The sequence below is a fragment of the Barbus barbus genome (assembly GCF_936440315.1).
Source record: "Barbus barbus genome assembly, chromosome: 9".
In the NCBI taxonomy this organism is placed as follows: domain Eukaryota; kingdom Metazoa; phylum Chordata; class Actinopteri; order Cypriniformes; family Cyprinidae; genus Barbus; species Barbus barbus.
In genome coordinates, this window is record NC_136737.1 from 25,403,487 (window position 1) to 25,431,404 (window position 27,918).

The following is a 27,918-nucleotide window of genomic DNA, read 5'->3' on the forward strand; positions in this document are numbered from 1 at the left end:
CCAAGACATAAAGTAAAAACTGGGCTTTCATCCAGTCAAAGAGAATTATTCATTTGTCACAATTCCCAGTGATGCTCTAGTGTAGCACAACTGCATAATGAAGATCGCTTCTCAAAATGTTGGAAAATAAATTTGAGTGTTGAATGAGTGTTTAAAGAGCATTAAAGTCAACTTACAACGGTATTGGCACTTTACTTGTATAAAACAGGATTTTCAATGAGAACAATGTTTTATTGTCATTTGGATTGCAAAAAGTTGTTGTTACAAACCAGAATAGTGCAATACTGTATATGACCAGGAATGTAACAAGCATGTGCCTTCACTTTTCAGTCATGGAAACTTCAATTAATCAAGAAAATGACAATATTTTATAATCTAGTAATTTATTTGATATTTCAGATATTGTTCTTTAATATGTACATTTAAAATTAACATATAGAAACACAATCCTTTATCTGTCATATTATATGACATTTATTAATGTACTATTTTGTATCTCCACATTATTTGTGATGGTTCTAGTGAGTAACCGGCTATTTCTGAGTTGCAGGTGATTGGTTGAATGGAGTGGTTGCACACCTGAATGTAATCCTGGCACTCTATAAAAGATTGGGACAGAGATGGGAGCGAGAGGAAGGCCTGAGCTTGTGCGGGTTTTGGAACCTGTTTTTGGTTGCGCTGTATTTTGGGTCTCATGTCAAGAGGCTATCGAAGAACTGACGAGATGTGAGGGATACGGGAGATACATGTAAATATTGTGTGTTTAAACCGTCTCGTGAGTTCGAAGGTAGTCTTTAAAGTTAAGTGCATTCTTTTTTGCAGGTGACATTGTTCATTTTCTCCTGGATAGGAATAAGCAACGCTTGGCGTTGATTTGTTATTTTGCCTTTTTTTTGTGCAGGCTTTTGGGTGAAGTACACCGCCGTGGTTGCGAATTGAGCTGTTCGTTCAATTTCTAACCATCTGTATTTTGGTGTTTAATGTCGCTTTACTCTTGAAAGCTGCATGAAGACTAGGCATAGGTTAGTTTAGTGGGTTAGTAGGCAGTTTGGAAGGGGGAGAGTGAATCATTTTCACCTGTTTTGTTAATGCACTTTAAATTAATGCACTTAAAAGCGTAATATTTTATGTAGAACAGAATGTCATCTATTGAAGAATTTATTAAAGAGCCATCAGAGGAGATATTAAATTCTTTTGTAAAGCAACAATTATGGGAACTTGTAGATAATTTTAAAATCGGTGATGTAGACAAGAAAATACGGAAAAAGGAACTACTTTCTGTTGTGAAAAATTGGTTATGTGAAAATAGCCTTATGGTGGCCTCTCCACAGAGAAAGCGTGATATTGATGTAAAAGGTTCTTTAGATATTTTTTCCGGGTTATCTTTCAAAGAAAGATAAAGAGATTTTACAAATGCAGCAGCTTCACGATAAAGAGTTGATTAAAGAAACTAAACGTTATGAATTGGAGATTGAAAGAATAAGAAACGAGAATGTGTTCAGACAACGCAAGACTGAGTTTGAACAAAAAAAGTTAGAGGCTAAGAAGTCCACACGAGATCATGAGCTGCAGGAGGAGCGGTTGAGATTGATAAAGGAAGGGAGAATGGTGTCAGATGTTGGGGAGAGAGGTTTGAGTTTATCTGGAGGGCCAGTAATTTAATGGGTATATTATTCATAGAAATGTCATGAGATTCAAATAAACAAAGAATTTCACATTTAGGAATATTTAAATTTAGACCAGAAGCCTCTGAGAATGCATTAATTGTTTCAAGAGCCTTACCAACCTGATTTGTATTCTCTAAAAACAGGGTTGTATCATCCGCAAGTTGTGAAATTTTGATCTCACGGTCAAAAATGGACACCCCTTTAATATCAGGATTATTGCGAATGCTCAGAGAGAGTAATTCTACAACTAACACAAACAAGAAAGGAGAGATTCCACAACCTTGCCTTACTCCCCTATTAATAGGAAATCTAGTAGAGGTATCAAATTGTAAAAGAACCGAGCTATTAATATCCTTATATATCATTTTAACAAATTTGATAAATTTCTCTCCAAAGCCAAACAACTCTAGTGTCAAAAATAGAAATTTGTGTTCAATGGTATCGAACGCTTTGTAAAAGTCTAGAAACAATATGATTGCATCTGAATTAATATGATGTGCATAATCTATGAGATCTAAGATTAGCCTGATATTACAGTTTATGTCGTTTAGGCATAAAACCTGTGTGTTTCATTAATTATATCAGACAAACCTGTTTTTAGTCTTTTGGCAAAGACTAATGAAATAATTTTGTAATCTAAATTTAGTAATGTGATTGGCCTCCAATTGTCAAGTGAGAGAAGATCTTTACCTGGTTTTGGTATTATGGTGATGAGCCCTTGTTTCATAGAAGTACTTAATTCTTCATTAATAATACACTCATTATACATTCTAAGTAGTGGTCTCTTGATAGTTTCCCAAAAATGTGCATACAATTCAATAGTTAGGCCGTCTGAGCCCGGGGATTTACCTTTCTTCATAGACTGCATTGCTTTGGTTAGTTCAGTTAAGGTAAGGTCCTTTTCGCAAATTGTTTTAAACTCATTTGAAATTATTGGAATGTAATGTTTGATTTTTTGTATAAAGGAATTCACATAATTTACATTATAATTTGAACTATATAATTTATTTAAAAAAAAGAATATACATAATTATTTATTTCAGAGGGATTTTTGTTAATGTTATCATCAATTTTTAAAGCCGTTACAGAATTAATTTTTATATTTCTTTTTTCCAAAGAAAAGAAATAGCTGGTATTTTTCTCTCCCATTTCTAACCATTTGGCCCGGGATCTTATGAATGCACCTTTGGCTAAATCAAGATAAAGATCATCTATTTCATTTCGCAAATTAGATAGATATGTTTCCTCTTCAGTATTAAGATTTTCCTTGGACAATAATTTATAAAGTTCATTAAGAAGAACTTGACATCTTTGGGAATTAACTCTTTTAAGCTCTTTACCTCGACGCATTGCCTATTGCCTAACTTTAAATTTAAAAAATTCCCATCTTTGGATATGATTCATAGATTCATCGACCAGAATAGAAGAAATTTTGTTAACACCATCTACAAATTTAACATCTGAAAGTAACTTATTAAATTTCCAGTAACCACAAATTTTTTTACAACTATTTGAATTGCCAATTAAAGAAATTAAAATTAATTTGTGATCTGATAAAGGTGCATAAATAATCTGAGTATCCAAAACAAATTGGACTGCATTAATAGATAGGAGCCAAAAATCAATTCTTGATTTACGAGAAAGAGCATTATTTGTCCATGTATATTCCTTATGATGAGGGTGTAAAAAGCGCCAAACATCAGTGACCTGTAAATCATCACAAAGCAACTCAAAAATCTTAGATGTACTATTCTTTGGGGGGAGTCTATCCATAGAGTCATTGGGGGCTTCATTAACGTCTCTTCCTATCAATAAATAAGCCTCTGTGTGTTTACTTTTTAGATTTATAAGTATCAAACTAAGTTTCTTGAACATAGATGCATTTAAGACGTTGTAAACATTACAATTGATACATTTCGTATTGTCAATATTTACAATGATTATAATCCATCTCCCTTCACCAGAATAAATTGTTTCCACTATGTCTCCTTTCAACTTATTTAGGAATACAGCGACCCCTGCAGAATGGTTTGTTCCATGACAAAAAAAAGCAGAATCTCCCCATTGAGACTTCCAAAACTTTATATCATTCTCACAAGAATGAGTTTCTTGAAACAAAATAAATTGAGCCTCCCTTTGTTTAACTAAAAGAAAAAGTGCCTTCCTTTTATCGATATCCCTTAGTCCTCTAACATTAAGAGAAATAAGATCTAATCTCCCAAAATTAAGAACTGTCATCCAACAGAACGAACAATGAAAAAGAAAGAGCGAGAGAGAGAGAAAGAGAAAGGGAAAAAAAAAAAGAAAGACCTCCCAAATTAGGTTAAGTTTCTCGTTAGAATAAAACAAATAGACCCACCGGGATCTTACATGCAACAAGATGTCAACCAGCAATTATTGCAACAACCACATTGTGAGTTGTTAGGGACTATGAAATGTCCAATGAACTTCAAATAACAACTATCAGTGTATGTCCATTTTCACTCAGTATGATGAAATGTCAACATTCACTTTTTTACCTTCGATGTAAGCAAAAGCACCTATGAATGACGCTCTTTTGCCTTCTTCTCTAGCTTTCTGAACCAAAGGCCAAGCTTTGGCCCGAATCGCTCTTTCATCAGGTGACAAATCTTCTTTTAGACGGAGATGGGCATCCTCCAGAAATTTCGAGCCTCTTGCATCCCTCCATACGATATCACGATAGTGACGCATGCTGAATTGAATGATTATGCCTCTCGCAGTGTTACCGTCTTTCTTCTTTCCAATTCTATGCACGGAATCCACCACCTCCGGTAGCTTTTCAGCAATTTTCGGAGAAATCTTGCCAAGAATATTGATCACCAGATCCCGAGTGTTTTCCTGTTGATCTTCCTCCTTCACCCCCTGCAGTCTCAGTCCCCATCTTCGTCGATAGCTATTCGCCTCCAGCAATTGAAGTTTGAGTTGTTTGTTTTCCGCTCTCAGATCTAGGGTCTTCTTTTCCAACGCAACAATTCTCCCGTTGTGGTTGGCGGTATCGTTAAGTAGTTTTTCAACAGTTTCATTCATAAAGGTCATGGCATGATCCAAGTTTCTCACCGTTGTCTCCATAGAAGTAACCTTCTCAAAAATAACTTCACATTTTGCGGAGAGAGACTGAATAGCGGCCATAACCTTATTAATGTCAGAATCAGGAGATGTAATCTTTCCTTTTTTTGGTGCTGGGCTTTTAGCTGGAGTACAAGGTAGAGGAGTAGCTAATAATTTCTCTGAATCGACGGTCTCAGTAGATAACTCTGTCAGCATTGCATCGTCGGGATATGAGGCGAAGAGTTGGGATGGAGCAATTTTTTCATTTTTCTCCATGCTCGTCTCAGAGTGATGTTTCGCTTTACGTTTGCCCATATGACCGAATTTTCAAACAAAAATAATATTAATCCCTAATATGTCATTAGCAAAATAAGAAGAAAAAAGGGACTTTCCTCACTTATTGCATGTAAATCACGATGATGTCTGAGGATTAAAAGCGCAGCATGTCTGCTTGCAATAGCGCCATCTTGGCCCTCCAGTCCTCTGCATCAAAATTTTCCTGAAGTATTTACAGCCTGTGTTGTGACTCGTGCAAGGAGCCGTGCGATGTCATTTGAGAAACAAGACGTGTCAAAATATGTTGTGCCTGGTTTGTCCACCCTTTCACCTATTTCTCATAGGGAGTTGGTGGATGCGCAACAGAAGGATCTTGAGTTGCAGAAGTTGTTTGATGCTGTTATTCCGTTTCAGGAGGTAAGAAGTGCTGTTAGTGGATGTTTTATCCAAGATGGGGTTCTTCTAAGGAAGTATGTCCCTTGTAAAAAGGATTTGCTGGAGGAGTGTATAATTCAAGTGGCGGTGCCAAAACAATTTCGAGACATAGTACTACAACATGCACATGGTGAAGTGTCTGGACATTTGGGAGTAAAAAAGACTTATGATCGAATTTTGCGACAATTTTATTGGCCCCGGTTGAAAAAGGATATTTTGTTTTTCATCAGAACGTGTCACACTTGCCAGGTAACTGGGAAGTCAAATCAGTTGTTGAAACCAGTGCCTTTAAGTCCCATAGCTGTTACAAGCAAACCGTTTGAGCACTTAATTTTTTTGATCAACATTTGTTTTTATTTTTCATACATAACACAACATATATATATATATATATATATATATATATATATAAAAAAAAAATAAAAAAAAAAAATTATATATATTAATAAAATAAAACAACAGACACATACTCAACATCTCAAAGTCCAGTCAAAAGGAGGGAGAAAGGGAAGAACAGAAAAAGAAACCCACAGAAGTCACTCCTCCATACAGTCCCGTATTTCAAAGAGAAAGCACTGCCAAGCATCAATGGTAGAAGGCTTGGCTCCATTGATTCGTGCTGTTGTACATTCACAAGACACTATTTGCAGGAGGCTACGGATCCAATATGTTTTCCCACACATATGCGGTGTAAACCAGTTCTTTATTATTGTCTTCTTCGCAGCTGTAAAGCCAGCAAACAACATTCTCTTTTGCATCGAACTTATACAGAGACCAGAATCATCAGACACAAGAAGACACAAACTTGGGTTAACTGACCAATCAATTTGTAGTAAGGATGATAAAACCAGGTTTACATGTATCCATAGACTGCTAGTGATAGGACATTCCCAAAACATATGCAGAAAAGTACCTGATGATGTAGTATTACATATATGGCAGTTGAAATTTGATTGTAGTTTCATTTTGAATCTTTTGTAAGGAGTTATGTATGCTCTATGTATGACTTTGAAGTGAATAAGACGATGAGCCAGAGTTTTAGATGTTAAACTGAGATTAGACCACACCCTCTCCCAGTCGACAGATAAATTAAGGTCAGATAATTCCCTATTACAAATAGTTTTAATAGAAAGAGGTTTTATAATGCAATCAAGAATCTTGTTATATATTAAGGAAGCAGATGGCAGACCAGCAGATGGTGCAATGCAGTCCCGCATAGGATGAGAGGAAACGAGAGAAGACCAAGGAACGCCATACACTTTGAGAGCGGAACGTAATTGAAGAAAGACAAAATATGCAGATGCTGGTAGACAGAATTTAGTTCTTAACGTCTGAAATGAACATAGGCCCTGGATATCATATATATCACCGCATGTGTTTACACCTAAAGAAGACCAAGAGGGTTGGACAAATGGGCGATTTGCGCATACAAAATTAAAATTGTGCCATAACGGTGTACTATTACACAATTGAAAGGGTCCTCCTATCCGACGTTCAACCGTTTTCCAGATTTTAATAGAGTTGGCCACAACCGGAACAAATTTATAATTATCCCCTTTTTTCCCTGTGCCAGTAAATAAAATATCTTGGAGTCTATTTGGTTTAACCTTGTCAGCTTCAATCACTCTCCAAGAAACTGTAGATTGAGGATCAACCCAAGTATGAAGAGCCTTAAGCTGGAACGACCAATAATACAGTTCAAAATTTGGTACAGCCAGTCCTCCTGCGCTATTAGGATGTTGTAATGTGGTAAGTTTAATTCTTATCATTCCAGACAAATTTTGTAATTATGGAGTTGATCTCCTTAAAGTAACCTGGAGGGGGAGAAAGCGGTAGCATAGAGAAAAAAAATTAAATCGAGGTAACAAATTCATCTTAACAGTGGAGATTCTTCCTTGGAGGGAAACGTTAAGATTCTTCCATCTTTGAATGTCATTCTTGACCTTAACTAAAATATTATTAAAATTGTCCCTGGCAATCTTATGAATGTTTTTATATATGGTAACGCCCAGATAGATGAAAGAGTTCTTAATAGGGATGAATGAGGGAATAGAAGAATTAACTTTAATATTGTTAATTGGCATTAAAGCAGATTTGCTCCAATTTATTTTATATCCTGATAAGCTACTAAAATTATCAAACTCCTTAATTATATTAGAGATTGAAATATAAAAGTGGTCTAAATATAGAATAATATCATCAGCGTATAACGAAATACTATGATTATGATCATGAATCTTAATCGATACTTCAGACTTCCTGATGGCTAGTGCTAAGGGTTCAAGAGATAGACAAAACAATAAGGGGGAAAGCGGACAGCCCTGCCTCATTCCCCGCTGTAAAGGGAATGGGGGGGGGGCATTACCAGTTATGACTGATGCTGCAGGTGAGTGGTATAATGTCTTAATCATAGAAATGAAGTGTTCACCGAAGCCGAAACATTGCAAAACTGCCCACATATAATTCCACTCTAGCCTGCCAAAGGCTTTTTCTGCATCAAGTGAAAAGACTGCACAAGGGGTTGGGTGGGAGTCTGCAAAACCAGTTTGGTCCTCCTTGATCAGACTATGAATTACCTTCTCCATACGAGAAGCAAAAACTTTAGCATAAATGTTTAGATCACATGAGATAAGCGAAATTGGTCTGTAGTCGGAACAATCTAATGGATCTTTCCCTTTTTTAAGAAGTAATGAAATCAGTGATGTTTTTTGATACCCCATGTTCAATTGCAAAAATTAAATGAATTAAGCATAAGTGTCCCTACCAAATCCCAAATTTCTAAATATAATTCCGGGGGGAGACCATCTAGGCCCGGCGATTTGCCCTTTTGAAGGCTTTTTAAAGAGACATGGAGTTCCTCCAAACTTAATGGGGCCTCCAAAGATTCTCCAATTTATCTAAATACTGCTTACAAATTGGTTCATCAAAATCTGTTTCGGCTTTATATAGATTTGTGTAGAAACCTTTACATATTTCATTAATTGCCACAGGGTTCGTGGTGACCTGCTCATCCGATTATTTTATTGCGCTAATCTATGCCTTAGACTCGCATTCTTTCAACCTAAGAGCCAATAAATGACTAGGTCTCTCCGATTGAAAATAATATTTTTGCCTAGTCCTATGTAAAATAAATTCCGCCTTTGATTGTGAAAGCAAATCATATTCTTCTTTTAAAGAGGACAACTGTGTAGCCTGTTGCTCCATAAAATTTTGATTTTGTAGGTTTTGTAATGATTGGATTTTATTTTCTAATTGTGTAAACTGGCGGGTTTTCACTTTGGCAAGAGTAGAAGAGAAAGATATACAGAAACCTCGTATAGCACACTTAGTCGTCTCCCACAGTTTTTGATAAATAAAATTGGTAATATGGAGATGGAGGAATCAGACGAAATTAAAGATGGGCTGAGAAATATGTAGTCTATCCTAGAGAAAGTCTTGTGTCTATTAGAGAAAAAAGTGAAGTCCTTAGATTTGGTATTCTGAATTCTCCAAAGATCAATTACGTTAAGCTCAGTGATAAATTTATTATCAGTGATTTAGAGGATGGATTAGCTGTTGTATCAGATTGAGATTTATCTAAAGCAGGATTTATGACAGCATTAAAATCCCCACCCACCACTAAAGGACAATCAATCTGCTCAAGCAGAGTTTTGGAAATCTGTGAAAGGAATGCACTGTCTGTCTCATTGGGACCATAAATAGAGACCAAGGCTAACCTATTATTATATATTTTGCATCGGATAAAAACAAATCTACCCTTCTCATCACTACCAAGGTGTTCAATTGTTAAATTTAACTTCCGGTTGACAAGGATAAGCACCCCTTTAGTTTTATTTTGAGCGCAGGAAAAAGCTGCTACTTTGTAATGCTTATTCTGGAAACGTGCCACGTCGGATTGCTTTAAATGTGTCTCTTGAAAGCACTTAATAATTGATTGTGTGGGACCACTGCCTCCGTCTAAATCAGGGAGTGCATATCTGTTGACTGTAATGTGTCAGGCAACTTGCTATCCAGCAGCCTATGCCATCCGGAAAATTACCACCAAAGCAGTTGTGAACTCAGTTCATATCTATTTTCGGGATACCTAAAATTATTCAAAGTGACAACGGTACTAATTTTACGTCTCAAATGTTTGCTGAAATTTTGAAGGTGCTTAAAGTGAAACCTAATCAGTCGAGCGTGTATCATCCTCAAAGTCAGGGTGCGATTGACTGGGAGGAAGGTGTACCCTGGCTATTACTTGCTGCTAGGGAAGTACAGCCCAAATTTATAGATTTAGCCCAAATGATTTAGTTTTCGGTCATCGCATACGTGGACCTCTTTCTGTTTTGCGTGACGGACTAGGTGAGGAGGATCCTCCGCAAAATTTGGTACAGTATGTGAATGGTTTTCGTAGACGTTTGTTTTTGGCCAGATTGAGTGCACAGAAAAATCTTACTGTTGTGCAAGAGAAGATGAAGAAGCACTTTGATAAGCATGCTGAGAGTCGTGTCTTTATACCAGGTGATCAGGTGTTAATTTTGTTACCGTCTCCTGGGTCTCCTTTTTGTGCCAAGTTTACTCGGCCATATACTGTTCTTCGGAAACTGTCTGACGAAAATTATCAAGTTGCAACTCCAGATAGGCGAAAATCTAAGCAGTGTTTCCATGTCAATTTGCTTAAACCTTATCGTTCTCGAAATTCTGAAGTTCAACCGTCGAAATCAGTTGCTCCTGTTGTCACTGCTTCTTTTGAGTCTTATCAACTTTTTGAGGGAGGAAAAGATACGTTTTTTAATGAGGACATAGTTGTTCCTGAGGATTGTGTTCTGCTTCCTTGATTAAAGAATTCAGAGACTCTTCAGAATTTAGATGCTCTGTTTTCACATTTGACAGAGGTTCAAAGCAAAGACCTAACCCAGTTGTTATGGGAGTTTCTTGGCTTGTTCTCAGATATACCCACTCGTACTCATCTGATACAGCATGATGTTGATGTGGGAGATGCACAACCTATACGTCAATGTTTTTATAGAGCTCCAGTCAGTAAGAAGAAAGCATTGGAATCTGAAATTCAATATATGCTTGAGAACGGAATAGCTGTTCCGTCGTGCTCAAGTTGGGCGTCACCTTGCTTGTTGGTGAGGAAAGCAGATTCAACTTATAGATTTTGCACTGACTATCGCAAGCTAAATGCCATCACTAAACTCGATGCTTTTCCACTTCCTCGAATGGAGGATTGTGTAGATCAGGTGGGTACAGCTCATTTTGTGAGCAAGCTAGATCTTCTTAAGGGATATTGGCAAGTGCCGTTAACTCCTAGAGCTAGAGAAGTAACCTCATTTATTACATCGTCTGGATTATACTCGTACCCTGTTATGAGTTTTGGTTTACGAAATGCACCTGCCACCTTCCAGAGATTAATGAACCGAGTGGTAATTGGGCTGGAGGGGTGTGCAGTGTATTTGGATGATGTTATTGTTTTTAGTGAAACCTGGGAACAACATTTAGTTAATCTGCGAGCTCTTTTAACTCGGTTGGCTGAGGCATGTCTCACAGTTAACTTGGCCAAGTGTGAGTTTGCCAAGGGTATTGTAAGGTATTTGGGGAAAGAGGTTGGCCAAGGTAAAGTGCGTCCAGTTCAGGCCAAAGTTCTTGCTATTCAGCAGTTTCCTTCTCCGTCTAACAAGAAAGAACTCATGCGCTTTCTGGGGATGGTTGGTTATTACCGGGGTTTCTGTTCAAACTTTTCAACCGTGGTTTCTCTGCTGACTGACTTAAGAACTCAGTGAAATTTTGAATGGAGCGAAAATTGTCAGAGAGCTTTTGAAAATGTAAAATTATTGTTGACCACTGCACCTGTTCTAGCTGCCCCTAGGCTGGATATGCCATTTAAACTGCAGGTGGATGCCAGCCAGGTTGGGGCTGGAGCTGTTCTATTACAGACAGGGGAGAATGGTTTGGACTATCCAGTAAGTTTCTTTTCTCGTAAGTTTAACACTTATCAGAAAAATTATTCGGTGATCGAGAAAGAGGCTTTATCTTTAATTTGGACACTTCAGTTCTTTGTGTATGTGGGGGGAGGAATGCCAGTAGAGGTGTTTTCTGATCACAATCCTCTAACATTTTTGCATTCGTTGCAGTCGCCGAGTCAGCGCCTAATGCGTTGGATTCTTTTTTTACAGTCCTACGATTTAATCGTTAAATATATTAAAGAATCGGATAATGTAGTGGCAGATGCGCTGTCCCGTGTTCCTGATCTGACCAATTAAGTACAGTGGTTGTGCAGTTGTTTCTGCTTTTCTTTGCTCTTTTGTCGCCTTAATTTGCTTTCAGGATCCAGATTGCTGGTGGCAAGGTGGGCAGTGGGGGAAAATGGAGAGAATTGTAAAATCATGGTTGTACTGGGATCAGAGGTTGTATAACATCATGTTTATCGAAATGTATGATTTCTAAATTTGTTATGGTGGTGGTTTTTATTTTTTTGTTTTTTGATCCGGTTTGGAACGGATCTCTTTTAAAGGGGGGTGTGTGACGGTTCTAGTGAGTAACCGGCTATTTCTGAGTTGCAGGTGATTGGTTGAATGGAGTGGTTGCACACCTGAATGTAATCCTGGCACTCTATAAAAGATTGGGACAGAGATGGGAGCGAGAGGAAGGCCTGAGCTTGTGCGGGTTTTGGAACCTGTTTTTGGTTGCACTGTATTTTGGGTCTCATGTCAAGAGGCTATCGAAGAACTAACGAGATGTGAGGGATACGGGAGATCACCGCCGCCTTTCGATCCATCTTCTTCGGGATGGTTGTTTTTGGAGGTTCCGTGGTCTGAATGGTTGGACTGTTGTCTTTTATATATATATTACACATTTGCACGTACCTGCTGTCACACTTATTACCATTTATACTTGCATTCTATGTTGTTCTGTCCTACACTGAGTAATACATATATTTAATAATTGGCTGTGGTGTGTGGTGACTCCCTTACTTTGTTGCAATTTAGAAGAGAGATCATAACATTATTATATCGTAACATATATTATATAAAAATATAATAAAAATAAGCAATTAAAAAAAAAAGGTTTGCTCATTGCTTATTTGTCATTGCTGGTGTTAAAACATTGTTAAATTTAAATGAATGAACGAACAAACGAGTGAGTGAATGAATTAATAAATGAATGAGATAATGAATGAGTGATTGAGTGAATGAATGAAAAAATTAAATGATTAATCTAAGCATTAATATATATATCGCATTTTATACCTCAAAATTCATACATTGTTTCTCACAATTCTGAGTTTATATCTCACTAACAAAAACCAAAAAAACTGTTCATATGTTAATAAAAACAATCAGAACATTGACATATATTGGTATATTATATATTCATATGCATTTGACATGAAATATTTTTTTTTTGAAAATGTATCACTAGTCCTATAACCCTTTCCTACTTCACAAAACAAAAAAAAAGCAAAACATAAATGACGCTGAGTGTAGAATAACCTATAATCAAGTCAATTAACCCCAACCGGCACAGCTGCATTAGCATTTCCATGCAGAATTTGTCAACTGGCACTTTGAGCGATATAATGGTGAGTGAAAAAAACACGCAGTCAAGTACAGCCAAGTGTTGAGAGCCATCACAATGAAGCAAATCACGACTCTCTGCTTACAAGCATAGAAGTGTGGCGGTCTCAGGAGAGAGAAAAGAGCCATATGCTATGTTCCAACATCAGTAGCTGCTAAATCGCTGTGGGCTATCTGTTGGAGGTTCGAGAACAGCAGCTTTCTGGCCTGAGGGGAAGTGATGTCCTTAATACCTGATCCAGAAGTGACTAAACCCGTCGTGGCAGCTGAAAAGGGACCTCCACGTCATGCTAATGCTAGTGTTTGTGGTGGCTTAGTGGGCAGATGCTTTGTGGGAACTCCCACAGAGTCCATCTGGTTGGCTGTCTTGGCGACTGGCTCCAAGGGCGTCAAGGGTGGTTCTGGTCTGTCGCTCGCAGGGTAACAACGGTATTGCACCAGCACAGACTGTTTGATGGAAAGTGCTACATTCCAGAACACTAAGAAATATCTGCTGCAAATCTGATCAGATCAACTGTCGGTCTGGTTTGTCGTGGCATTATGTTCCCAAAAGTCTACCACTAGATGTCCCTAGAAACTAGTCCAGCCTGAATACACATGCAAATACATGTATTGTATAAACATGCATTGTTTTTATATATTTTTAAAAATATATCTCTTTTTTTCCCCTGTCTTACAGCCTCAGAGATACTGATATCCTCGCTTAAGCCCAAAGTACAGGAAAGTCTTCAGAGCTCAACAAAAAGACTGACCCGGGGCGAGTGAGAGAGTTTCATGCCGGTTGACAGAACTGTGACTCGCCCTACAGTAGGGATGGGCGATATGGCCTAAAAAATGTATCACGATAATTTCAGGTATTTATTGCGATAACGATACAAATGACGATAATATATATATATTTATACATATCATATACACACACACATATATATATATATATATATATATATATATATATATATATATATAAATAAATAAATAGATTAAGTTTTAAAGATTAAGATTATTTCATATAGTATTATTAATGCAATTAACTTGAAACTTTCTGTACACAGCCAACTTATGGCCATGCTAATTATGATCAACAGCTCATCTCCATTAATTGCTCTTACAGGGGCGTAGCCATCATTTCAAAAGTGGGGGGGACGGAATGTCTAGTGTTATACCTGTTTTTTTTTTTTTCAGTTAACCCTTGTCTAATTGACAGGTTTTATTTTTAATCATACCTTTTTGCTTAATATGCTTTATGATTATATTATTATATATGATTATAAAACAGAAGGGAAGAAAGAGAGAAAAAAGAAAAAGAAAGAATACAACAGCTTGTCACTGGGACAGTACCCTTAAAAGGACATCTTTGTACCTTATTTACCTCAAAAAGTTTCATAGTTGTACATTAGATTCAAGATTTTTATTTGTCACATACACCATTATACAGAGTATAACCAGCAGTGAAATATAAGTCAAACAGTACAAAAGTCATTACGGTACATATTGGTATTCTAAGGTAGCCTATATGCACCTTTTTGAGTATAAGTTACAAAGATGTCCTTATAAGGGTACTATTGTTTACATATTTCAGATTGTATTTTATGTGTGTTGTATGTACAGTACATGGCACACAGTAATGGATACTTGCACATTCACATACTCCTTTATTCTGTTCTGTTCTATTATACATTAGTCTGATTACTCTATGTTAAAAGAAATATCTTATAATATCTTATCATAGACAATGCTGTAAATAACCTTTACCTCTGAAGCCTCACTGAAACTTTCTGCCTCATTCACTCTCAGCTGTGAATTCACTTCTGCCTCTGTCTACAGCAAATAGTAGAATGACGCAGCGCGAATTGAGCGTTTATGCTCTCTGTGGCAGTCATACATGTGCGCCTGGTAGAAGCCCCGCCCATGACGCGAATTCGCGTCTGTTGTGCAGTGAATTTCACGCGCGAATGAAGCGAGTAAACCTAAAATGTTCACGCGTCCAACTACGCACGAATAGCGCGATTTTTTCGCGCAAGTCGCGTCCGGTGTGAACGCACTGTCAGCCTCACGTCCGCCTTCCGCCATGCTTGTTTTCACTCCGCACGTGAACAGTGAATCGGGCGCGCACAAAACTACGTCATCAACTAGACTTATCGTTATTATCGTGAGGAGACAAATTTTTATCGTGAGGAGAATTTTCAACGGTATATCGCAAACGATAAGATATCGCCCATCCCTACCATACAGAAGCATTGCTGAGTCACGACATCTTGCACACTGTCACAAATTCTGGCCATGAACCTCCATTTGTTCACCACCAGAGGTCACCCGCTCACCACATGGACTTCAAACTACACAGCACATTGGACTCAATTTCCCATCATCCATTGCACTGACGACACACACACAGCTGATTACACTAATCACACTCACAGCTGAGAACTATCACTCAATCACACACACGCTTTATAAGCCTTGGACTTCCTCTCTGTCACTGCCGAGTATTGTTTAGCATTTGTCACAGTTTCTGTCGATAGCTACTCTACCAAGCCATTCCTAGTCTTGTCTAGCCTGTTTTCCTGTGTTTTGATTCCTGCCCACGTCTCCTGGATTAACCCCTTTGCCTTGCCGTTTGGACTCTGTTTGCCCCTTGTTTGGATCTTTGCTTGTGTACCTGGATTATCTCTCTGCCTCACCCTATTGGATATTTTCACCGATCGTCGACCCACGCTTGCCCTAGGATTACTCTGTGTCTTGCCCATGCCATACCTGTCTGCCGTCGTTTGACCCTGCCTGTGAATTGACTATGTTTATAAATAAAAGTTTGCATATGGATCCGCCCGTAACACACACATTTTTATGTCTTACATTTGGTTTTCTGCAATACTGTACAAAATAATGGTGCAAATTGTGCTGGTTGAAACTTTTCACTATGGTTGCTAATATATAGACATTGTCAAAATTAATATGGGTTTAAAAAATACAATTGCATCTTAAATATATATATATATTAAAATAAATTAAATGCATGTGAATGTATATATGTAATGAGCATATGAATATAGTACGTAGTTATATAATATAAACTGTGTATTTTAATTATGTATATTATTTGATTTAATTGTTATGCAATTAAATCTGCAATTATTTGAATGAATGAGTGAATAAATTAATGATTTAATTATTGAATGAATACAAACAGCTACATACACTAAATTAATACAAACAGCTACACAGACTCAATGGCCGTTTCATATAAATATGTATACATACATACTGTTGGTATTTATATGTATGTATGTATATATATATAATATAATATATATAATATTGAGTGAGTGAATGTGTGTGTGTGTGTGTGTGTGTGTGTGTGTATATATATATATATATATATATATATATATATATATACATACATACATATAAATACCAACAGTATGTATACATGTGTGTATATATACGTATATATATATATATATATATATATATATATATATATATCACGATTAATAGTAAATTTAAAATAGTAGGATTTACCTGTAAATCTGTTGAAATAAAGGAATGCATGACAAACTAGTTTAAGGAAACAGAACCTTTCACATCTCCGCAAAGTATGATACATAATCCTTATTATTCTTTTGTTTTAATTCAGCCATTTGCGTTCAATCCCAGTACACATTACCCAACTATTATCAAAAGTATTTCTAAATAAATACAACAAAACATTTTCTTGCGACCTTACATGAAGTATTATGATAAAATGCATTAGCGCTAACATTAGTATCATGCTACATAAGACAATTTATGAGATTAATACTACACTTTAACTCAGAACTCACTTTAAACCATTGAGTGTTTGTAATAACTTCCTTTTGCGATCACATGTGTATACATTGGACGGCCGCGGTACATTATAAAAGTAGCCCAAAAAACCGCAACCCATGGCTCTGTAATTTTTCCCGCGACTGTATTTTCAAAATAGCCCAAATGTGCGGGAAAACTGTGACCCTGGCAACACTTCGCTGTACCCTTATCACATATGAGTATACATATCTCTCGCGCACCGTCGCTCTCTCTCTCTCTCTCAGACACACTCACTCTCTCTCTCCACTATCGCTTCACTTTTGAAATAAATACCAACAGCATGTATGTATATATATATATATATATATATATATATATATATATATATATATATATATATATATATATATATATATATATATATACATACATACATGCTGTTGGTATTTATTTTTTATGTTTTTGAAAGTAGTCTAAATATCATCTCATTCCAAAGCCCCATCACACGCAATGTACGATTAATACGTTTCATTGACGGAGCAAAGTCACAGGTTCGTTCACCACAACATCACAACTAATGCGTTCCACAGCACAAGTGTAAAGTACAGATTCTTCACCTCAACTTTACTGCATTTCTCCTAGTTTCACAGACACTGATGGCTTAATATCACATTTTGACTGTTGGGGTTTCCAAAGAAATGTATCTTTTTTTCCCCTCTTTCTCCACACATACACCTTTCTCTTTTTTTTCTTTCCTTGATTTATCTTTGTTTTAACAGTTCTGTCAGTTCCCCAGCCAATAAAACAGAGCACGCTTTCTGCATGGCTGCACACTGAGGTAATGAAAGTCTGTGATGGAGATAGCTAAAGGACTGGAGCATGTTTGCCATCCACAGGGGAGGATTTCAGAGACAGCTTCACAGCATAAATGACGTGTCTTTTCTGTACTAAACAACACTGCAGCTAATGTAGCTAATTATTAAACCCAGCTAATGTAGCTAAGAATGTAGCTAAATATTAGCTCTGCTCCAAAAACCTAGTATACTGCCTACATTGACAGCTACCTTTTTAGGCAGCATACTAACCAAAATGGAGCCACATGAGTGACTGGATTTGAATGGTCACGGTTAATTACAAAAGTGTTTGAGGCTAGCATGTTGCTATGCTAATAGTGCAATACTCTTGTGGACATAATACATAGCACATATGAACCTATACAAGCATACTAACTGAAATGGAACCATGTAAGTGACAAAATTAGAAATGTATAAATCAGTCTAATAGAGTTTGATGTTAGCATGTTGCTACTACACTAATAACACAATTATTCAAGTAACAGTGCATTTAAATATTGGGTGAAATATGAACTATAAACATATTTTCTAAAATGGAACCTAATGAATGAAAGTATTGGAGCATTCACAATTCCTTCCAAAACAAAATACAGAGCACATATAGCCTTACGAAAATTAACTATGATTTTACTATAGTAAAAGTATAGTAGCCATGTTTTTTTTGGCATATTGTATACAGTTTTACTACGAATACCATGGTTAAACTAGTTAGCATAGCAAAACTATGGTTTTATTTGTGTTTACCATGGTTTAACTACAGTAACTATGTTTTTTTGGTTTTATTTGTAGTAAAATTTTGGTTAATTTTGGGTAAACACTGGGTAAAATATATATAAAAAATTTGAACCATACTAACCGAAATGGAACCTTCTAAGTGACTGAAAAAGAACATTTAATATTACTTCCAAAAGTATTTGAACATAGCATGCTGTTGTGCTAACAATATTATAGTAAATATAAAAATAAAGCTACTATAAAAATTGACCAAATAAAACATAAAAGCATATTAACTGAAATGTAACCTCACGAGTGCCTGAATTAGAATGTTTACAAATAATTATAATACAATATGAAGTTAGCATATTGCTATGCTAACAGCACTGTAGTAAGCCTATAACAATACATAGCCCATATATTTGATGATATATAAAATATGAAAATATACTATCCGAACTGGATTGTCATCAGTGACTGAATAAGAACGTCCACAATTCTTTCCAAAACATTTTGATGTTAGCCCATTGCTATGCTAATAACGCAATACTCAAGCTGCAGCGCATATAAACATTGGGTAAAATATAAAACATAAAAGCATACTCTCTGAGTGACTAAACTAGGATGTTTACAATTAATTCCAATAGAGTTTGAAGATAGCATGTCGCAACGCTAATAGTACAATATTCATAGATATGTACAGTTGCCCCATTCGACCGCTCCAAACACGTAGACGCATCTGCCATCTTGGAACGGTCAATTTGACATCATTCACCATACTATTGTGGATTGTGGCATCTTCGAATATTCATTGATTACTATGGTGAATTTGACCATTACAATATGGCGGATGGCTTACATATAGCGTCCCATAGAAACAGTTGCTAATGAGGCATCTATGTGCATATCTATGGCAATATTCTAGTAAGCATAATACACAGCATATACAAATATTGGGTGAAATATAAATTATAAAAGCATATTAACTGAAATGGAACCTTCTGACTGACTGAATTAGAACATTAGAACAGAGTTTATGTTAACATGTTGCTATGCTAAATGTGTAATAATAAGCATAACAGCACACAGCGCATGTAAATATTGGGTGAAATCTGAAATAGAACTATTTTGCACGTATACTGAATGCAACTTTTTTCTTGAAATGTTCAAAATTTTTGATGATTTCTTTTCTCTAGATTTGTCTCAATGCATTCTGGGATTGCTTTCAATGCTAAGGATACATGCTATGCTTAAAATGCTAGGTAGGCAGCGCTCTAGGGTTTGGATGAGAGTGATTTTGACACACAAATCTTCATTTATCATTATGATTTTGAGAAAACATCCTGTCAGTCGTGAGGCAAATATTTTCTTCTGATCCATACAATGCATAATTCACATAAATTTTACATGAATTCGTGTTTACAACGTTCAGCTTTGCAAATCTCAAATGATGGAGGCTACAATAACAATGTTCTCACTGGAACAGAGCAGCTAATATATTCCTGAGTGGTTTTTATCCATCAACGCTCAAGTGTTTTGTCGAGACTGTAGATTTAATAAGGCTAGAGCAATTTTTCTCTGACAGTTTAACCCTCTGCGGTCTGAGGTAATTTTGGGGCCCTTGAGATGTGTTGACATGCCCTGATATTTGTGCTTATTTCAGCTACTTATAATATACTATTGACCAACATGTATTTTTTTTTGTATTCAGCACAAACTATGCTACAATAATATGTGACCAAGGTGGATGTACATGTTTGCATTTGTTAGAAAAAAATATTATGCGTGGTTAGTAAGTTTTGGGGAAAAAAAATGTAGCTGAAATAAGGCCATAAAAGCCACACTAAATCGTCCTGAATAAGACTTTTGTGCAATCAGTCTTCTAGGCTAGAATATTTACTTCACAATTATGTGAAAATCATTCAGCTTACTCATTCACAGAAAACAATATATTGATTTAAATTTTTAAAGACATGTTTTGTGATCGAATCCAATATGCGAGGGAGTGGTAATAGCCTTGGATATTAAGTGATTTTCACCTGAGAGACAAAGGGCCCTCCCCTAAAGGCTGCTAATGGGCCATCAGTGTGACTCTGACTGAGGCAGGTAAGAGAGTGTGAGGAGACTGAAAAAATGGGGGTTTTAAATTATTTGTATTTTATTTACAACACAGTATAATCAAAACATACATAATGAAGGTCAAAGACACATTATTGTGCACACTGATCTAACCACAGAGATGTGAACAGACTTTGAGTCATTCCTGCAACAGATTCTGTTCAACAAGTGAAACAAGTACCTGACATTTAATTATTTCCATGGATTCAAGAAGAAAAAAACATAGTTAGTAGTCAAGGATCTTGTTTTACCATAGAATATCAGTGTAGTTGACCATCTGATGTTGGTGCAGCGATCTCAGAGGAAAACATCTTGAAGAAAGTCATCAGGATTCATCTGTGGTTCAGGTACCTGATTCAATAAAATACAAACCACCAAAAAAAAAAAAAACATTTGTGAGCATAGACTTTGTACACAAAAAAAGACATTTTATATCTGAGAAACTAATTATTATTGTTTAGTACGTTATTAAAATCTATTTTTGAACAGAGTAGGCTATTAATAATAAACATGTTGTAAACATACTTAGACTCGTAGCATTCATCATGTTACAATGTACTCTCATATTACTTTTATTGTTTTATATAGAGCATGAAAACAACAGTTTGGGGGAAAAAAAACAAAAAAACACAACTATGATTTTGTAGTCATATAGCCTAGTATGCATGATTTTATAGAAGCTGTTATGATTCTACAGCCATAGACTCACGTATGCTGTGAACTACAAAATGATGTACTTTGTACCATTAAAAAAAGGATATTTTATATCTGAGAAGCTAATTGTTATTGTTTAGCACGATATTAAATCTATTTGTGAACATTAAACATTCTTAGATGCGTAGCATTCATCATGTTGTCGTTTGGGAAAAACCCAACTAAACGCGTTCAAGTTTGTCACAATAACACGCTAACTAATGCAAAAAACAAGCATTACTTACTTATCAGATCGATCACTGTATTCTGGATGAACTCTTGCTGTTATTCTGAGGTAAATCCAGCCTTTACTCAGCGGGGCTTCTTCCAGAAACGAACAGTAGCAGAGATGAACAGAGTCTCGTGACTGTTTGTTTATGTTGTTGGGCGTCTCCAAGCGCGCTCGGGTCACGTGGTTATTTACATGTGAACACGAGGGGGCGGGATCACATTAGAAATAATGAGTTAGACTGGACAGACTGAACATCGTGTCGGTTTCATATGGATTACTTTATCACAGAACATTTGTTTTCGACAACACTTACTGCAGTTGAAAGCAGACACTTTAGGCTTTCTATAGAGATAACTCTCATGTTTCTGTGTTGAGTATTTGCTGAGTTACACTTCATTTTAGTGACGCGTTACTATAAACAGATCGCGGAGACGGAGAAGACAGAGAGCGCACCCTGTTTGTTTTCTTTTTTCCCCAAAACCACAAAGTTCTTTTTGATTTAATTGATAAATCAAACAGATACATGGCTCTAAAGTGCACAGAAGAGGCTTACGTGTAAACTTTGAGCACAAAGTCTTTCTCCTCTTTGAGTTCAGAGATGGTCTGAAGGACGTCGCTCATGGCCAGCACTGCGCATCCATATGGCCGGCGGTACTGGACGTGAGGGGGGCCTTTCTTCGAGTCGTTTAACAACATCCGCCCTGAACAAAGAAGCATTACACATCACTGTCAGAAACGTACGTGTGCATACTACCATCTACATGATTATACAAATCCTGTCCAGCAGACAATAGGCATCGACTTGAATGCAAGAAACTGCAAATTATATATTTGAGCTTGTTAGCAAATGTAGAGCAGCATTTCCCTGTGCATCAGTGGCAATTATAATGCTGTTACATTAATGTTTGTTACCTTAATTTGATCACTTTAGTACTGCTAAAGCTGTAAAATATAACAAACTATAGTATTTCAATATACAGTGGTATCCTGTTTTTGTTTTGCATTGTAACAAAGTTCGTAGGTCGGGAAGAAGGAGGCGGGAACCGGCAAACATTTAACGATTTAATAACAAAATAAACAAACGTAAAAGTACAGCGGCAGCCCCTCACGGACGACTGCCGCACACAAAACACAAAATAATATCCAGGCCTGGTCCTCTCTCGTCTTCCACTGTCGTCACTCCTCCTTTTATCCTTCCGGAGCTCCTCCGTGGGACTCGAGACCGGTGAGTGCCGCAGGTGTCGCTCATTATCATTAACTCCACCGGCCTCGCTCCGTTCCCACGGCTCTCGGCCCCGCCCCACTCACCACATACCCCCATCGCCCCTCGCAGGCCGGGGGGTACCCTCGAGACTGCGCTCTACTCCCCCCCCCCCTCCTTTCTGGGGGGGACCCGTCAGGGCGGCCGCGGCGTACCTGGGGGTACGGACAGACGAGGCGAGAGAAAAGGAGACGGAAGGATGAGGAGTGACAGACGAGAGAGGGGAGAGAGGAAAAAAAATAAAAATCGGTCCGGTTCCCGGACACACTGCTGGTTGGTCCTCAACCAGCTGAGAGGCTCTCACTCGCGGTGCCATGCGATGGTACTGGACCTCTTTGGTGGACGGCTCGACGCCCCGCCTCCTGGCGGACGGCGATGGCTCCTCCGGTCGAGGGCATCCGGTAGCGAGTCCCCCATTCCCTGCTCCTCCCCATCATGGCGGATGGCAGCAGGCTACGGCCACTCGGCGAATGGCGCCGACTCCTCCGCTCCCTCTCGGACGGCAGCCCCCCTCCTCGACCCAGGAGCACGGCAGCGAGTCTTCCGTCCCACCTGATGTTCCATCGCTCCAGCACCACCGTCGCCTCGGGCAGCCAGCGGCCGTCCCCGCTACTCCCTGCTGCCCGATCTCCTCAGCACCGCGATCCCCCTCAGCAGCGAGGGCTCTCTGACAGCGTGTCCCTCCTTCCTCCCGGGTTTCGGCACCAATGTAACAAAGTTCGTAGGTCGGGAAGAAGGAGGCGGGAACCGGCAAACATTTAACGATTTAATAACAAAATAAACAAACGTAAAAGTACAGCGGCAGCCCCTCACAGACGACTGCCGCACACAAAACACAAAATAATATCCAGGCCTGGTCCTCTCTCGTCTTCCACTGTCGTCACTCCTCCTTTTATCCTTCCGGAGCTCCTCCGTGGGACTCGAGACCGGTGAGTGCCGCAGGTGTCGCTCATTATCATTAACTCCACCGGCCTCGCTCCGTTCCCACAGCTCTCGGCCCCGCCCCACTCACCACATGCATGTTTGTCACACTTTAATGTTTCAGATCATCAAACAAATTTAAATATTATTCAAAGATAACGCAAGTAAACACAACTTGCAGTTTTTGAATGAAGTTGTTTATTACGAAGGGAAAACAAAATGCAAACCCACATGGCCCTGTGTGAAAAAGTGTTTCTATATATATATATATATATATAGATCCTTCTGACTGTTTTTTAACATGAAAAACATGTTGAAGAAAAAATTTTTTAAATGTTTATCAAACATAACTACATAATAATAACTCATGTGATAATTTAATTTAAGTTTAAGTATGAGTCAACATGTGGTTGACAAATCCCACAAGGACACAACAAGCACTGCTCATGGACATCCCAGCTGAGCCCTGCCCACAGAGCTCATCACATGCAGACTGTGACGTATTACAACATCTCCAAGACTCAGCACCCAAGGACGACTTTCTGGAAAACAGCCAGGGAAGCCAGAACGACATCTCACAGTCACCGGAAACACCAGAGCCAGAGCCCTGCTCACCAGACACACTTTCCCTCTCTCCAGCATCCCCACTTCTAAGCTTCTCACAGAAAATGGAGGAAATGGTGTATGCTGGGACCAAACTCTCCCACTCTTTGCTGCAAGCCCCCAGATATCAACTAAAAAACGGCGGGCCCCACAACCACCAAAAACTGCAGGCCCAGCTCACCGTCCTCCTCCTGCGAGAGCTCTCCGGCCGCAGCCACAACACCAGGGCCCAAACTCCTCTCCATCTGGTGTAGGTGAACCAAAAACAACTGATAACAGCTCTCAGTGATATGTGTCGGGTCCCCGCTATATTAGCCACAACATTCACAAATGTTTACAGAAAAAGCGGGAACCCAGCATGCCTATTTCTGTTTTATCACGTGATAGAAAGTCTAAAGCCTTCTCAAGCCGTACGGCTGACCCATCTAACCTGCGGCCTATAATGCATCAATCCAAGATTGCTGTAGAGACAAAATGTAATTCCAACAAGTTAGCATTTTTAAATATTCGCTCACTTAAAAATAAATCATTTCTGATCAACGAATTAATAACCACAAACAACCTGGATTTTATGTTTCTAAATAAAACATGGTTAGAAGACAGCTGCAGTGCAACAGTCCTTAATGAAACAGCCCCTCCTAACTTTAATTTTATAAGTTTCTGCAGGACTGTTAGGAGAGGTGGAGGTGTAGCTGCTCTGTTTAAAGATGTTTATCAGTGCAAGCAAATGTCATTTGGTCAGTATTTGTCTTTTGAACACCTAGGTATTGTGCTGAAAGGTGCTCCACGCACCCTGTTTATCATTATTTACAGGCCTCCAAAATATTCTCCAGCCTTTGTTGATGATTTCACTGAACTGTTATCAATTATTTCCTTAGAGTTTGACTGTTTTGCTATTGCAGGGGATTTTAATATTCACATAGATAATGCAGAAATCAAAACTACAAAATAAATTATAACTATTTTAAACACTTTTGACCTGAGTCAGCATGTGCACGGACCCACACACAATCGTGGACACACTCTAGATTTACTCATCAGTAGAGGTCTAAACATCTCATCCATTGTTATTAAGGATGTAGCACTATCTGATCACTTCTGTATTTTCTTTGATATATTGATCTCAGTCACCACTGAATCTAGATCTGTCTCTATGAGTAAATGCATTAACGAGAACACTAGTGCGCTATTTATGGAGGCAATATCATTAACACCAAGCATTTCTGCAGACTCTGTTGATCTTCTCCTGGAGTCATTTAACTCAAAAATTAAGAATGTTATTGATGATATTGCCCTGATAAAGGTCAGCAAGAAGACGGGGAAACAGAAATCAATTTGGAGAAAATCAACAGCAGTTCAGAGCATGAAAAGACAATGCAGAAAAGCTGAGTGGATGTGGCGGAAGACGAAACTCGAAATTCACTATAGCATCTATAAAGACAGCCTTCATGCTTTCAATGTGGAACTAGCCACAGCTAGACAGACTTTCTTTTCTAACCTTATAAACAGTAACTTAAACAACACTCGCACTCTTTTTGCGACTGTTGAGAGACTGACAAACCCCCCAAGTCAGATTCCCAGTGAAATGCTCTCCGACAGCAAATGCAATGAGTTTGCTTCCTTCTTTTCTGAGAAGATCAATAATATCAGAAAGGAGATTGGCACATCCTCAAGTTATGCAGAGGTCACACAGATTCGACCGCAATTTCAAAAAGAAGTGACTGTGTGTTTTTAAAAAAATTGATAACAAAATTTTGGAAGAAATAGTACAGCACCTTAAATGTTCAACCTGCTATCTTGACACACTTCCCACATCCTTTTTCAAAAATGTGCTTAACTGTTTAGAAGCTGATCTCTTAGAAGTGGTGAAACGCCTCACTTCTTTCTGGGACTTTTCCAAACTCCCTCAAAACTGCAGTTGTTAAGCCCTTTCTGAAAAAGCGCAATCTTGATAACACCATGTTGAGCAACTATAGACCCATATCAAATCTTCCTTTCATAGGTAAGATTATTGAAAAGGTAGTTTTTAATGAGCTGAACAACTACTTAAACTCAAATGGATACCTGGACAATTTTCAATCTGGTTTCCGAGCACATCACAGCACAGAGACAGCACTCATTAAGATAATAAATGATATTCGTCTCAATTCTGATTCTGGCAAAATATCAGTGCTGGTACTACTAGATCTTAGTGCTGCGTTTGACACTGTCGATCATAACATACTCTTAGAGAGACTGGAAAACTGGGTCGGGCTTTCTGGGATGGCACTCAAATGGTTCAGATCATACTTAGAAGGGAGAGGTTATTATGTGAGCATAGGAGAGCATAAGTCTAAGTGGACGGCCATGACATGTGGAGTTCCACAAGGCTCAATACTTGCACCGCTCCTGTTTAGCCTGTATATGCTCCCACTAAGTCAGATAATGATGAAGAACCAAATTGCCTATCACAGCTATGCTGATGATACCCAGATTTACCTAGCCTTATCTCCAAATGACTACAGCCCCATTGACACCCTCTGCCAATGCATTGATGAAATTAACAGTTGGATGTGCCAGAACTTTCTTCAGTTAAACAAGGAGAAAACTGAAGTCATTGCATTTGGAAACAAAGATGAAGTTCTCAAGGTGAATGCATACCTTGTCTCTAGGGGTCAAACAACTAAAAATCAAGTCAGAAATCTTGGGGTGATTCTGGAGACAGACCTTAGTTTCAGTAGTCATGTCAAAGCAGTAACTAAATCAGCATACTATCATCTCAAAAACATTGCAAGAATTAGATGTTTTGTTTCCAGTCAAGACTTGGAGAAACTTGTTCATGCCTTTATCACCAGCAGGGTGGATTACTGTAATGGTCTCCTCACCGGCCTTCCCAAGAAGACCATTAGACAACTGCAGCTCATCCAGAATGCTGCTGCCAGGATTCTGACTAGAACCAGAAAATCTGAGCATATCACACCAGTCCTCAGGTCTTTACACTGGCTTCCAGTTACATTTAGGATTGATACTTTTACTTGTTTATAAGTCACTCAATGGCCCAGGACCTAAATATATTGCTGATATGCTCACTGAATATAAACCGAACAGACCACTCAGATCATTAGGATCGAGTCAGTTAGAAATACCAAGGGTGCACACAAAACAAGGGGAGTCTGCTTTTAGCTATTATGCGGCCTGCAGTTGGAACCAGCTTCCAGAAGAGATCAGATGTGCTAAAACATTAGCCACATTTAAATCAAGACTCAAAACTCATCTGTTTAACTGTGCATTTGTTGAATGAGCACTGTGCTATATGTCCGAACTGACTGCAATGAATTTTATGTATAATCATTTTCTTTAAATTCATTTTAAATCAATTTCTATATCATCTTAAATTTCCTTGTTTTTATTATTTTTATTTCCATGTTTTTATAGATTTTTAATGTCTATTTCACTTTCTTTTATGTAAAGCACTTTGAATTACCACTGTGTATGAAATGTGCTATATAAATAAACTTGCCTTGCCTTGCCTTGCCTTAAGTTATTTAGAATAAGTCTAAGACTACTTTCATACACCTATTTTATTATTTTTATATGGACCAATATAATAATACATATAAATAAACAAAGAATAAACAATATCAATTTACAAAATAAAATACAAAATACATAAAATACAAACATGAAAAAATGCTTTGCAGGGTCTTCCATTAACTTTTTATTTGTATTGTTTTATTTTTGA

General features: G+C 37.8%; 1 protein-coding gene across 1 annotated transcript in view; it reads right to left on the reverse strand.

The window, feature by feature from the left end:
* Positions 1-27,918, reverse strand: part of LOC306875218 (dedicator of cytokinesis protein 3-like) — a gene marked incomplete at its 3' end in the record, with an annotated part of 249,864 nt that overhangs the window by 57,510 nt on the left and 164,436 nt on the right. Inside the window, exon 12 of the mRNA XM_079425684.1 lies at positions 21,966-22,113. Coding sequence (XP_079281810.1) covers positions 21,966-22,113 — 148 coding nt within the window. The remainder of the gene's footprint in view (positions 1-21,965; positions 22,114-27,918) is intronic.